Below are 13,012 nucleotides of genomic sequence, written 5' to 3'. Positions count from 1 at the left end.
AATGGGCAAGTGCAATACGCATTTGGAGCTTTTCATATGGTACATCTGCCGGTAAAAAAATATTTTTATTCTTTTACTGGAAGAGAATATGTGGATAGTTACGTTTGTATATGTGTTGAAAAAACGGATTAGTGTTCCTATCACAAAATCTCTTTTCTTCGATATGGGTTTTCTTCTGACTCATCCCTTGAATGTGTATGAATCTTTCGACATTTGTTGGTCACCAAAATAGAGTTGCTTTAAACCCAGTGAAATATCTGCGGGTGATCGAAAGCGATGGGAATGAAATCCCAAGAAAGGAACACTTGATGTAAATATTACAGTTCATTAAATTAGAGCAAAGCACGCTGGGGGTGGTGTTCGTGCCTATAAAAATTATCTTTATGGATGACTTTTTAAGAGAAATTGGTTCGTATGATATTATTACCTATTTTCTTGGAGAAAAAAACCGTAAAATTCAATGTATGCCTACTTGCTCACCAGAATTCGAATCCTGGGCAAAATGTCAATATTTAATAACTTTATCCAATCGATCATATCCTGACTTTAAAAGCAGGATTTAAAGATATAACGACTCGATGATCGAAAACGATAGGAGCTTTATTCTCCCTGAAATATTATTTTGATGTTAATATGATCTTTACATATAATAAAACAAAGAGTCTCTCTGTGTGTGTGTCTTTCGTTCGCGCTGCGCGTAAGCTAATAGACCCACGGCTACGAAATGTGGTACATAGGTGCATCTAGACAAGAGCCAGTGCACCTCGAAGCGATTTTTTCGAAATTCGAGTTAGAATTTTCTTATTTTATGTTTTGTGACGAAATCGCGCCATTTTGAGACATAATGGGCTATAGGAAAGCGAGATTTTACTCTACACACTCCATTTTCACATCGTCATGAAACGTAGGCACTTAGCTATTTTACGAACTTAAAATAAATTTCGCTTTTCAATAAATCGATTAAATACGAATTTATTTAACAAAGTGAGCTTAACACCTTTTCAACGGGATTTTTTATAAAAAAGTTTATTTTTTAAAATGTACCGTTTATTTTTCTTTGATTTTTGGACACGTTAAACTTTCATCCCTACGACTGCTTTTAAAAAAAGAATTTTGGAAAAATGATAATATTTTGTATTTAAAAAAATTTAAATGAAGCTTCCGAATACACTTCTCACATCTCACATCTTTAAAAATGTGGTTTTGGCAACAATTTTCCTTTCTCATTGTTGTTGATAGATTTTTGATGAAATCGCATCATTTTGAATCGTTTCATTCTTTGAGAAATATAGATTTGGCAACAATTTTTCATCGTATTTCTTATGTCACTGTTTTTAAGAGATTGGCATATTTCTATGTCATTTTTTTATATATATAATACATTTTTATTGATATTTTTTGATAAAGTAGCCTTGCAGAGTAAATTTCTGCGTGGAATATTTTTTTTTTTTTTTGTTTTTTGAGTTTCTTTCATGTTATTTTTTGCTTATTTCACTATTTGTAAGATATTGAAAAGTTTTGCATGATTTTTTTTCTTCAACAGAAAGTTAGTTAATTTTTTTATTATGATATATTTGCATTAAGGGATATAGCTTATTTCACTGTAATTTTTTCTCTTGAAAATGTAAGAAATAATATCATTAATTATACTTTGATTTTCAGAATTTTTTGTTTTTTGTATTCTTTTATGTTATTTATTTCTCATTTCACTGTCTTTAAGATATTGAAAAGTTTTGAGTGATTTTTTTAGGAAACAAAGTTCTTAACCTCCTTTATACCATTTGAGTTAAGATTTTGCAAAGGGAAGTTGGTTAATTTATTTATTAGGATAATTAATATTTGTATTAAGGGATAGCGCTTATTTCATTGTAATTTTGTGATACTTTTTTTATGAAGTTGTTCTGCAGAGTAAAATTGTACGCAGCTTTTAAATTTACCGCTTGGTTTTACCCTTCAGCCATTTTTCCAGTACATTTAAAAGCTAGACGAAGGCTGGCAGCGAAGCTGTTAGTATGTAATATTGTAATACACTTTTTACTTTTGTTTCAGGCTTTATTTATGTAATTTTTGTTCCACATATTGTTAATCATTATGTAATAAAGAAAATAATTTGAAATCACGGTGAAACAAATTTTGTAGTCAACCAGCATTTCTTAACCTCTACCTTAAGGACATTGCCAAATGTAAAAGGATATATTTATATTTTTGACTCGGTGTATTTGTTGTGGACGAAGTCAGCTGAAATTTTTTTAACACTCAATACTTAAATTTTTGCAATTTTCTTTTTGTAGTTTTCATAACTATGCTAAATTGCTATAGTTTCCTGTAACATTCCGATAATACTGCTACATTTCTGTAAGTTTTTGTAATATTTCTGTAACATTCCATAACAATTACATTATATTCCCTGCAACATTTATATTATCTTCTATAACTTTTCATTTTTCAACCTTCATCTGTAATTATCATAAGTACTTTTAATTGCTAATATTTCTCTAATAACTGCATTATATACTGTATAAAAATTTTGTACTTCTAGAAAACATTTTTCATCACGTCTGTTACATTTCTCTAATATCTCTGCAAAATTTCTGTAAGCTTCTGTAACATCTTCGTAACATTCCGAAACTGTTATATTACATTCTGACCAACAACATGTTACATTCTATAATTTCTCATTTTGTAACTTTCATCTGTAATTTTTATAACTTTGTTTAATTGTTAATACTTTTTGTAACATTAATATTATATACTGTAAATAATAGTGTGTCAAAATAATTTTTTCCTAACACTTCTGTAACATTTTTCTAAGTTTCTGTAATATTTATATTAAATCTTGTTACAAAATTTTGTACTTCACAGAAAATTTTCTGTTAACATGTAAATTTCTCTGTAACTTTGTAAAATACCCTCTCTAACATCTATAAAACTGTACTAAAACTTTGTAAACACAGAAAATATTTTCAATAAAATTTCCCATTAACGAGATATAAAAGTCTCCCAGACGGTACAGCAGCTCATTTGGTGAGGTTGAATTGAGTCCCAACTCAACTCGAATATATTGGGATATATATCAAGAGATATACATAAAATTATCAACAATATTTACTGACAGAACAACCTTATAAGTGATTATCATCATGCTCTGTGCGTGCTCTCGTGGTGTACCTGGCCGTACATCTAACTAGCAATGTGATGATCTGAAGTTCGGAACCAGGCAGGGGCAGAGATTCTTTTTCTCGTCTCCCACACCCAAAACAAAATCCATGTCTAAGCGGCTTCCGTCTAAAATGTGATGGTAGATAATCTGTTACTTCACAGATTGAGCTCAAAAGGTCTAATTTCTCTCTTTACCGTTGGTTTTTAATGGAGGGGATATGAAGAATTATCACATTGTCTTGTTTCTGTTCGCTTGGTGTAACTAGTAGTATGTCTGGTTAGCAGTCGAAAGACCGGAGGTTCGAATCACAGTCAAGGTGTTCTTGAATTTCCACGTATTGAAGTTAAAACGTTGGATAGCTTGCACAAACTCAAAAGAAATAATGCTAACAAAATGCAAGACGTGCATCAAAGATAAATTGTTATCCTTTAACAAGAAAGGTTTTATAATCTGATGTGTTTAATTAGTGAGTAAAATAAGGCCTATTAATTCGTTTTTAAGAAAGTATTTAGAAGGACCAAAAAAATTAAAAAAATCCGTCAAAATTTGTTGCTAAATTCCTGCAGGTAATCCAGAGAAACATTAATAAACATTAAGCCCCAAATCCCAAACCTAATTTTCTGACAATGTTTGATCCCCAATATGTGCTGCTTGTTAAACAAAATATCTACATTTTACTTATCAATTGCATTTGTTTATTAGCTACATATACTTTTAATATGAGTTAATTTGCTTGCATAATAGCTAATTACTGTTTCATTTGATTTTAAATTCAATGCACCAGCTGGAGTTTTTTTCCTTCACGTTTTAGTTACTGATTCAGTTTGGATGAATGCAAATGATATGTTACTGTTTTGTTCATCTTGTTACTGCGTATCTATGTGACGCTTTTGGTCTGTAGTCATTTTAATGTTCTTGTTCTTGTAGTCATTTTAATGTGTTGTCATTTTGTGCGAGTGATGGGAATGTGATTTTGATAAAGACCCATCATTCAAGATAAGATGATTAAATTCCTTATATTTTAATATCATTCTATCATATTCACAGTTGAATCTAGTTCCCCCCCCCCCCCCAAATAAAATTTTCTTTATTTCCATTCAGCATTTCATATATTTCTAATAAAATAGTATAATTTGATAATAATAATATATAATATATATGTGATGAAACTGTGGTTGGATGACACGACATGAATGATTTGATCGTGAATGCGGCACAAACTCGCATTAAAATTTCCGATAAAACAGGACTTTTCCCTTGATTCGCTGTGAACACAGAATGTTAAACCTATGCAGATTTCTCCATAATTCGAATCGGCCGAAGAATGTAATGGCAGAACAATTTTGGATTCACTGATATAAGAACAGTGCAAATGCGCAAAAATACTGATGGCGTAGATACTTGATGCGTAGAGCGTCTATCCATTCTTGAAGAAGAAAGTAGTCGAGCCGGATTAAATTTCTTTTACTTATTTAAATTCTCATTTTGTGGCCACAATTCACTTGGCATTCTACTTATGCCTATTAAAGAACATTTAAAATTTTGATATTATTGCCATAGAAGCGAAACACATGATTGCAGAAAGGCGTCTGTCCAAGAGGAAAACACGAGCAAAAGTGCAGGGAACGATTTCCAAAACTTTTTGCACACAAGATCACAATAATAAAAGTAAAAAGTTCTTGTTTTTGGCACATTCATATCATAATTTTGACATTTCAGGGAAAGATTTCCAAAAGTTTTTCCACACAAGATTACAATTATAAAGATTTTATATGCCAATTAGTTATTACGAATGTTCATAAATCTTAAAATTTACACCAATGTTCACATTTATAAGTAATACTTATCATTCGAAATAGTATAATTGAAATTATGGTGTTTACATTTAATACTTCATTTTACAATTTTTGTATTTTACACCAACTAGAAGACCCCACAGCATATTCCTAGTACATACATTCAGCTATTTGGTCAAATCCACTTTAAACAGACTCATGTATTAAATTTTCATGAGTGGTTAGTGAACTGCGCTAAAACATTCCATTACATTAAAAATTCATCACACTCCATCATATAAAAAATTCTATACAATAAATTAAATAAAGTGGGAGCCAATAGTTTCAGTTTCCAGTTTTGGTTTGCAATTTGGTGGTTGGTCAAGAGGTATCTGTCTGCATTAAGGATTACGTAAGATCGCATGATTAATTTGAATGACCAAGTTTAGATTTACAGCGCTATTTTTAGGACATTTAAATTTAGAAGTTTGCTTTCATATTTTTTTATCTTACACATATACATATATATTAGATCATTAATGATGATATGTTCCAAGATCCTAGAACCACCCTGTATATATATATATATATATATATATATTAGTTCGAAGCAATAATAATTTTTATTTTTATTTCTTTGCAATTAAAATTTCTTAATTAAATTTTACATTTTCATTTTATATTTTCTTTATACGAATAGAGAATATTTGTTATATATATATATATCTGTAAAATATAAAAAATAGGACGGCTTTGCTTTATGCGAACCAGCAACCTTTAATTAACTTTCTGCAATTTAGGATCTTCCGCCTAGACCAGTACTTTCGAGAACAGTCCATTACGTAACCGCTTTTATAAATAACGAATTCGCGCCATTTTGCGTCAGAAGTTCCTCTCTCCCTCTGCTGTTAAGGTCTATGCTACTGCGTTTCTCATCTTTCCTCCCTTTGTTAGAATAGTTATGACGTAAAAAGCCTAGATTTCATCATATCTAGTTTAAAACACTATTTGATATGTAATTAGGCGAATTTCATCTAAAAGAAAAATTATCGGCTCTTTGAATTGAATAAAGATGTGTAATTAAAAGCAAAATCCTTCTGTGTCATCATTCTGTTATATTCCACTCAGCCAAACAACGCTGGACTCTGATGCCAAGCTTCGTCACTCATGTGCCCGACTCTAAAATGTCACATATATATATATACAGGGTGTTTCTATGATCATGCGATAAACTTGGAAGGGTGACTGAGCATACTAAAACATGTATTTTTTATCTAGGAATGTAGGGTCTAAAGTGACATGTTATGCACAAACACGAGAGGAAAAATGAGTTTATTTACAAAATCAACGCCAAGCGCTTCTTTGCAGCAATACAGTATTAACAAGAAATGCTCAAAAATGCGACCACCAGCAGTAATAGCTGCTTGATAACGTCATTGAAGAGTTCGTCGAACACTTTGAAACATGTTAGGCATTTCGCGTGCGCTTGCAGACGCAATAGATATTTGTGCAACGAGGTGCTCCAGGGAGTCAACGGGAGTCTGATAAACGATACCCTTCATATGCTCCATAAAAAGAAATCCACGCTGGATAAATCTGGCGAACGGGGTGGCCATCGGACTGGTCCACCACGCCCAATCCATCGCCCCGCAGAATTTGCATCCAAGTAATTCTTCCGCTGCTGCATTCGGATCGCGATTTGCCCAGCTCAAATTCCCTCCTTGCTTCCCGCCCACTACCGTCCTCACTGCCAATCAGTCGCAGCCTGTAGTTCGTATTACTGTTGGTGGTCGTACTTTGAACATTCCTTATGAATACTGTATTGCTGCAAAGAAGCTTTGATTTCGTAAATAAATTCATTTTTCCTCCCGTGTCATTTTTTGCATTCGTCCCTTTGTCACTTTAGACCCGACATTCGTATACACAAAATGCATGTTTCAGTATGCTCAACCACCTCTCCAAGTTTGTCCCATGATCATAAAATTACCCTGTATATATATATTATTTTTGCTTATTCATTTATGTTTTATACTTCTATTTCTAGAATGAATCAGCTTCTCAAGCAGTATTTTAAAATCTTAGAAAGTGTCAAAATATATGTGCTTTTCTAAATAACGTTAAGATTTACATCTTAGCCTCATATTACAGCGATTCAGCAACTACGCCATGAGTTTACGTTGTGCCTAGCTTTTTGAAATAGATGGAAATAGGAAACAAATAGTTATTTTACGTTTTTCAAAATTAATTTTTAGCTTAAATCTTTCAAAATTATTTTTAGAAATTTCTCAATAGATTTTTGTGGCAAAGTAAATCAAGATACTGAATGATTAGGTAAAAAATATTATTTTGTGGCGAAATGAAACAAGAATTGCAGTAAACTTTAAATAAAAAGTCAAAGACACTAGTAACAGAAATGTTATGTTAGGTTAGGTTATTTAATTACGGCAAAGCCTCGAGGGCTATCTGCCTAAGGGGAGGAATGCCTTCGTGGAGAACTTTCTAAGGGAAACTGGCTCGTATACACGTTACACACGGGGAAAACCACGAAAACACCCATGCAGCCGGCCCATTCGCGAGATTCGAACCTAACTACCAGTGTTCAGCGATTTTACCGCTCGGCCGCTGCTGGGCCCTGTAACAGAAATGACAGGTATGATTGAAAAGTTTTGATTAAAATTTTAGATACATGTTACCTTATAAACCTTTTAAAGGAAGAATAAACACTGTAATAACAAAAGAATCTTCTGCATCCAAAATAAGTATTCTGTTTTTTTTTAATATTCCAGATTATAATTATTAACTACACTGGTTTGGGGACTAAACGTTACTTCAGTGTTCTTATTCTACGCCTCCGTGATTAAGGCAAACTTTTATACTACACTTCTATTGTGAGAAGCATTGAAAGTATAAACTAGTCTTCTAGAAAACTAGTCTTCGTTAAGAAAGCTTTTTATTAGAAGTAAAAGAACGTATTTTGCAAGAAAACTGTTTGAAACAGAAAATGTTTCGAACTTTGTTCTCTTTTTTTCGTAATTAAAGTTTCCATCTTTGTAATTGTTTTTCTTTCCGTTAGGAATCTAAAAGATATTTCTGCATCGAATCATTTTGTGTGTTTCATTTCGAGAAATGCTGTTAAGCAAAATCCTGATGTAAAATTTGCTTCTTTTTCTTTTTTTTAACCCTACATACATTCAGTTAATTTAATTTTACGAAAGACTGATTGGGATTTGTACAAAAAGAATTCTTCGCAATTTTTTTTACCTTCGAAATTTTAATATATGGCTTGTATGTTAATGCTTTTACTTCATTTTAAATGCCTTAATTTTTAATAATGTAAATTGTTTAGTGTTTTTGCCCAAATTATTTCGTTAATTTTTCATGTCAGTAATTTAAACGTTTTCTAGTCCAAGAGAATAATTATATTTTCAATGCATTTTTCTATTTTAAGGATTTAAAAACTTCTTTAACAATTTAAATACAATAATCAACTCATTACTTTGGCAACATACATTATAGTATTTTATAAGGTATTTCTCCCGCCTTCTTAGCGAGCCTTCGTGGTGTAGCGGTCTGCACGCTCAGCGCGTAATTAAGAGGTCCGCGGTTGGATTCCCGGCGAAGGAATTGCTAATTTTTCCTCTTGCCTGCTTCCAAAAATACCTGATGTCTCTACCGGGGCGTCCGAAATAAAAGGGTGTTCGATGATGATTCTCCACACCCGGGATTTGACGACTGGGTACCCTAAAAAAAACCCAGTCGCCCTTCAAAAGATGCGTATGTACATAATGTATTTCTCCCGCCTTTTTAACGTGCCTTCGTGGTGTTGTGGTCTGCAAGCTTAGTGCGTAATTGAGAGGTCCACGGTTCGATTCCCGGCGAAGGCGTTGCTAATTTTTCCTCTTGCCTGCTTCCAAAAATACCTAATGTCTCTACTGGGGCGTCCGAAATAAAAGGGTGTTGGATGATGATTCTCCACATCCGGGATTTGACGACTGGGTACCCTAAAGAAAACCCAGTCGCCCTTCAAAAGCGGCGTATGTACATAATGTATTTCTCCCGCCTTTTTAACGTGCCTTCGTGGTGTAGTGGTCTGCAAGCTTAGCACGTAATTGAGAGGTCCACGGTTCGATTCCCGGCGAAGGCGTTGCTAATTTTTCATCTTGCCTGCTTCCAAAAATACCTCTACAACTTCAGACCCTTGAAAATCCTTATCCTCTTCCTAATGATTTTGTTTGAATAATTTAGAAAAATTTATATGCCTTATTAAAGAAATAAAACAAATTTCACGTATAAAGAATATTCACAGAATCCATTTTCTGATTTATAAAACATTTAATAAAAGTTCTTCTGATAGCAATGATATCTTGGTTAAAGGAAACATATTTAGTGAGTGATCTTGACTGCACTGACAGATATTTGTTGCCAGTCCTACATTTTTCGCGCTTGGAATGACAGTATGACCTTTTCCAACAGTGCACCTATTTTGACCAAGGATGTCCTAGAAGTACAGTTAAAAAGGCTTTTATTCTTCTTAAAATTAATTAACTTCTTGAGAAGTGTTTTAAGCTATGGCTTTTAAGTAACATACCCCCAAAATACAACAGACATGAGCATCCATGCCTTATCTGAGTCAAGATAACTTAAGGTAAAGTCTTAATTTGGGTCTTTTGACTTTCACGTAGCGTCTTAGATTATTTGTTAAATAATCTGTTAAAGACCGTTAAATACAAACAATAAAAATAGCTTCTAAATTACCAGAGTTTGCAAGGTGTTACTTTGAAGATCAACAAACTATGGGTATAAATATTGAAAGTACACATCTTAGTGGGACTTACAGGATGAACTGTTTGTTGATCAGATTTGCTTCAAAAGTTTTGCGGCAAGGAAATTTTTTGACGGATATAAAAATATCGCTTCGAAAACGAGCAACTAGAAGAACGATATTTTATTGTGTTAAAGATTGCACAAAATGTAACCACTCAGTGCTTTTGCAAAGGTTACAAAAATCATAGTAAATGAAATTGGAAAAAGTCTATTTTTAACAGTAGACACCAGTTGTTTTAACAGTATCTTTCGAGTTGTTTTCAGGTTGATGTATAATGCTTGCATTTGAAATTCAGTTTCTGAAGACAGTAATTTGAGTGGTTTCAAATTCAAAATTTACAAGGATTTATGATCGTCGTGGCTATGTTTTGGGAAAAATGTCTGCTAATTATTCGTCCGTTTCTGAGGCAACACCTTCATTGTGATGTTTCCTGCAGAAGAATGCCATGATGCAAGAAACCTCAGACATTGTCATTTTAAATACTCTTTAAATACTCGATTCCCGAGGCACTGAAAAATAGCTTTATATTTATATCAAATCGAACATTGCCGAAACAGGTAATGAGTCCTTTAAGTATCAGGTTGTTCGGAAAAGGAATGGTCCAGTCATGAATGCAGCTGTAAACTGGAACCATACAGATTATACCGAGAAATGTAGATGCATGTCTCTCAAAGTATATAGGTTTCCAATTTCCCACACTCTGCAGTTTGAATGTTAACTGCATCATGAAGATAAAAATGGGGTTCCTCCTTCATAAGATGCTTCAGGGGCAGGTGCTCTCGACTTCTAATCACAAAAGAAAATATATCCGTACATTTCTTACGCATTCTGACTAGAAGGAAACAAATATTCTACAGTGATAATTTTGTAAGTATGTAAAATTTATTAGGTCTCTCAAAGCATTAAAAGAGAGAAATTGGCGACGACCTCATCGGGATTCGATCTCCGGACCTTCAGATTGCTCACATGGCACGCTTTCAGGGATTCGATCTCCAGACCTTCCGATTGCTCACACGGCACGCTTTCAGTTAAAGCATGAAAGCACGCAGTGAGGAAGTAGATGATTCTTTATGATGATAAGATTGGGTACTTTGAAATTTCTAATACTGTACTTAATAGATGACTAAAAATACCGGACAATTCAGCCTGAGATTTTTCTGCTGGCCAAACTGGCGTTCTGCAAACAGTTCTGCATTGTTCTAATATGACATATTAAAACTAAATAGCGGATTTACGGTTTTAAAGTTACATATGTAAATAAGTTTGTTTCCTGATTTTAGAAGCTTCGACTAAATAACCTAAATTTTATAACCTTTAGTTATGTATCTTAGAACTCAACTACGGGAAAACTAAAGGACAGAAATCAGTGTGTCATTCGGGAAGGATGATGAATGAGTTTTGCTGTAGTTTGATCGATTCGAAATCTTTTGGAAAAGCTGAAATGTATCCTAATGCTTCTTATGACAGGACAATAAATCACTGTAGCATCTTCTAAAGGAAAGCCTTTGACATATAGTTATATAATATTCGAACATTAGAAAGTATTATCTTACGCTTTTAGTTGAAAGTAAAAGAAAGTTTGAAAGACTTACCTTCGAACATATTTCCATAAATTCATCTAGTGTCACTACGCCATCTTTATTAATGTCCATTTTCTGAAATTAAAAAATAAACTTGATCAGTGGGAGCGTATAAACTTTTCATCAATTTAATAATATGAAATTCACGGCTGATTAAGCTTATATAAAAACAGTTTAATTAAAAGGGTAAGAAAGAGAGCTTTTGATGAGATATTTTAAAACACTGCTTTTCTCAATTTCGAATCACCGTGTTGCTCTTAAATTAACAAATATTATTTTGTAAATTTCCAGTGACTATCATAATCGTAACATGAATTAGAAATGTTTTTGAATGTCGTCTGCATTTAAAAGGATGCCGAGCTGAAAACATTCAAATGCTTTTCCTCAGTTACATATTTTATTTTTCTTAACTATTTAAATTGTTCAAAGAAAGAAAAATTCTACTGGTAATAGGGAAAAAAAGTTTTGCTAATACCATACACTAAACGGTATTTGGGTGGATAAGAGCCAGTTTCCCTTAGAAAGTCCTCCACGAAGGCATCCCTTCCCTTAGGCAGATAGCCCTCGAAGCTTTGCCGTAATTAAATAACCTAACCTAACCTAAATGTTATTTAGATCTGTTCACTAAATTATTAAAAATACTTTTATATAATACTAAAATTTCATGTATATCGAAATACGTTAAAAACATTTACATTAGAATTAAGTTAAACAAAATTGCTATTTTTAAAGTATTATTTAACACTGAAGTAACATGACTGCATAATGAAAAAAACAAAACAAAACAAACAAACAAAAAAAAAAAAAAAAAAAAAAAAAAAAAAGGTATCTATTGATAAATATCAATTTAAAATGTATTATTGTTAGCTTGAAAATAATTAGTATTTTCGCAGTTTAAAATTTCTGTTTATGATAACGCCCTGAACAGAAGCTTCACTCATCAAAAAAATAACTTTGAACTGTCAGTGCAGAAGCAACGAAGACTAGAAATATTTACCTACCATATAAGTGTCGCTAATTACGACTGTTACAAAAGCTGGTCAGATATGATGATTTTTTCTTTAATGGCCTGTTAATGTCTCTAACAGACATTAGACCAGTCTCTGACTATCACGGGTCCTGAGACAGAAGCGAAGCTCATTGCAGAATAAGATAGTCCTCCATTTTAGCATCGATTGTCGCCTGGATCTGCATCCTTGAAAACAATGTTTTTGGGTCACTGCAGGACTTTTCATTGGCGGTCTGGCTCGTAACCCTGTACCGAGAAAGCGACTTCTGATGGTTTTTGCGAATGCTGCGGAACATACTGAGCTTCGTATGTGACGTCCTTGTTCATTAGTAGCAGAGTAAGAATCATTATGCTCCATTCGTTATCCGAGGAGAAGCTCGTTTATCGTCACAATTTGCAACAATTTGTGACCACAAGTTGTACAAAGAGATGGTATTATCAACTACTGAAAAATGCTTTTCTTAGAAATGTATAACGTAGCCGTTCTGATGCGTATCTAAAGATCTATTGGTGAGGTAAACCGACATCTTTCAAAGATACCTTCCTTCTCCATTTAAGATGAATAATGGTACATCGAAGAACTTGAGGCATTTTTCGACCCATATAAGGCATAATAGAATTCAAAAGTTTCATATGGCAGAAGAACTGACATTTGACCCGGAT

The 13,012-nt window shown here is 33.0% G+C and overlaps 1 protein-coding gene across 1 annotated transcript in view; it reads right to left on the bottom strand.

Annotated features, from left to right (window-relative positions):
• Positions 1 to 13,012, bottom strand: part of LOC146998458 (Kv channel-interacting protein 4-like) — a 589,769-nt gene that overhangs the window by 95,066 nt on the left and 481,691 nt on the right. The window contains exon 5 of the mRNA XM_085810305.1: positions 11,353 to 11,415. Within this exon, the coding sequence (XP_085666431.1) occupies positions 11,353 to 11,415 (63 nt within the window). The remainder of the gene's footprint in view (positions 1 to 11,352; positions 11,416 to 13,012) is intronic.

Source organism: Stegodyphus dumicola, chromosome 2 (genome assembly GCF_044657685.1).
Source record: "Stegodyphus dumicola isolate Sdum_Otavi_A_Nest chromosome 2, ASM4465768v1".
Taxonomy (NCBI): Eukaryota; Metazoa; Arthropoda; class Arachnida; order Araneae; family Eresidae; genus Stegodyphus; species Stegodyphus dumicola.
The sequence above is the reverse complement of the archived record's forward strand: the minus strand, read 5'-3'. Positions and strand labels throughout refer to the sequence as shown.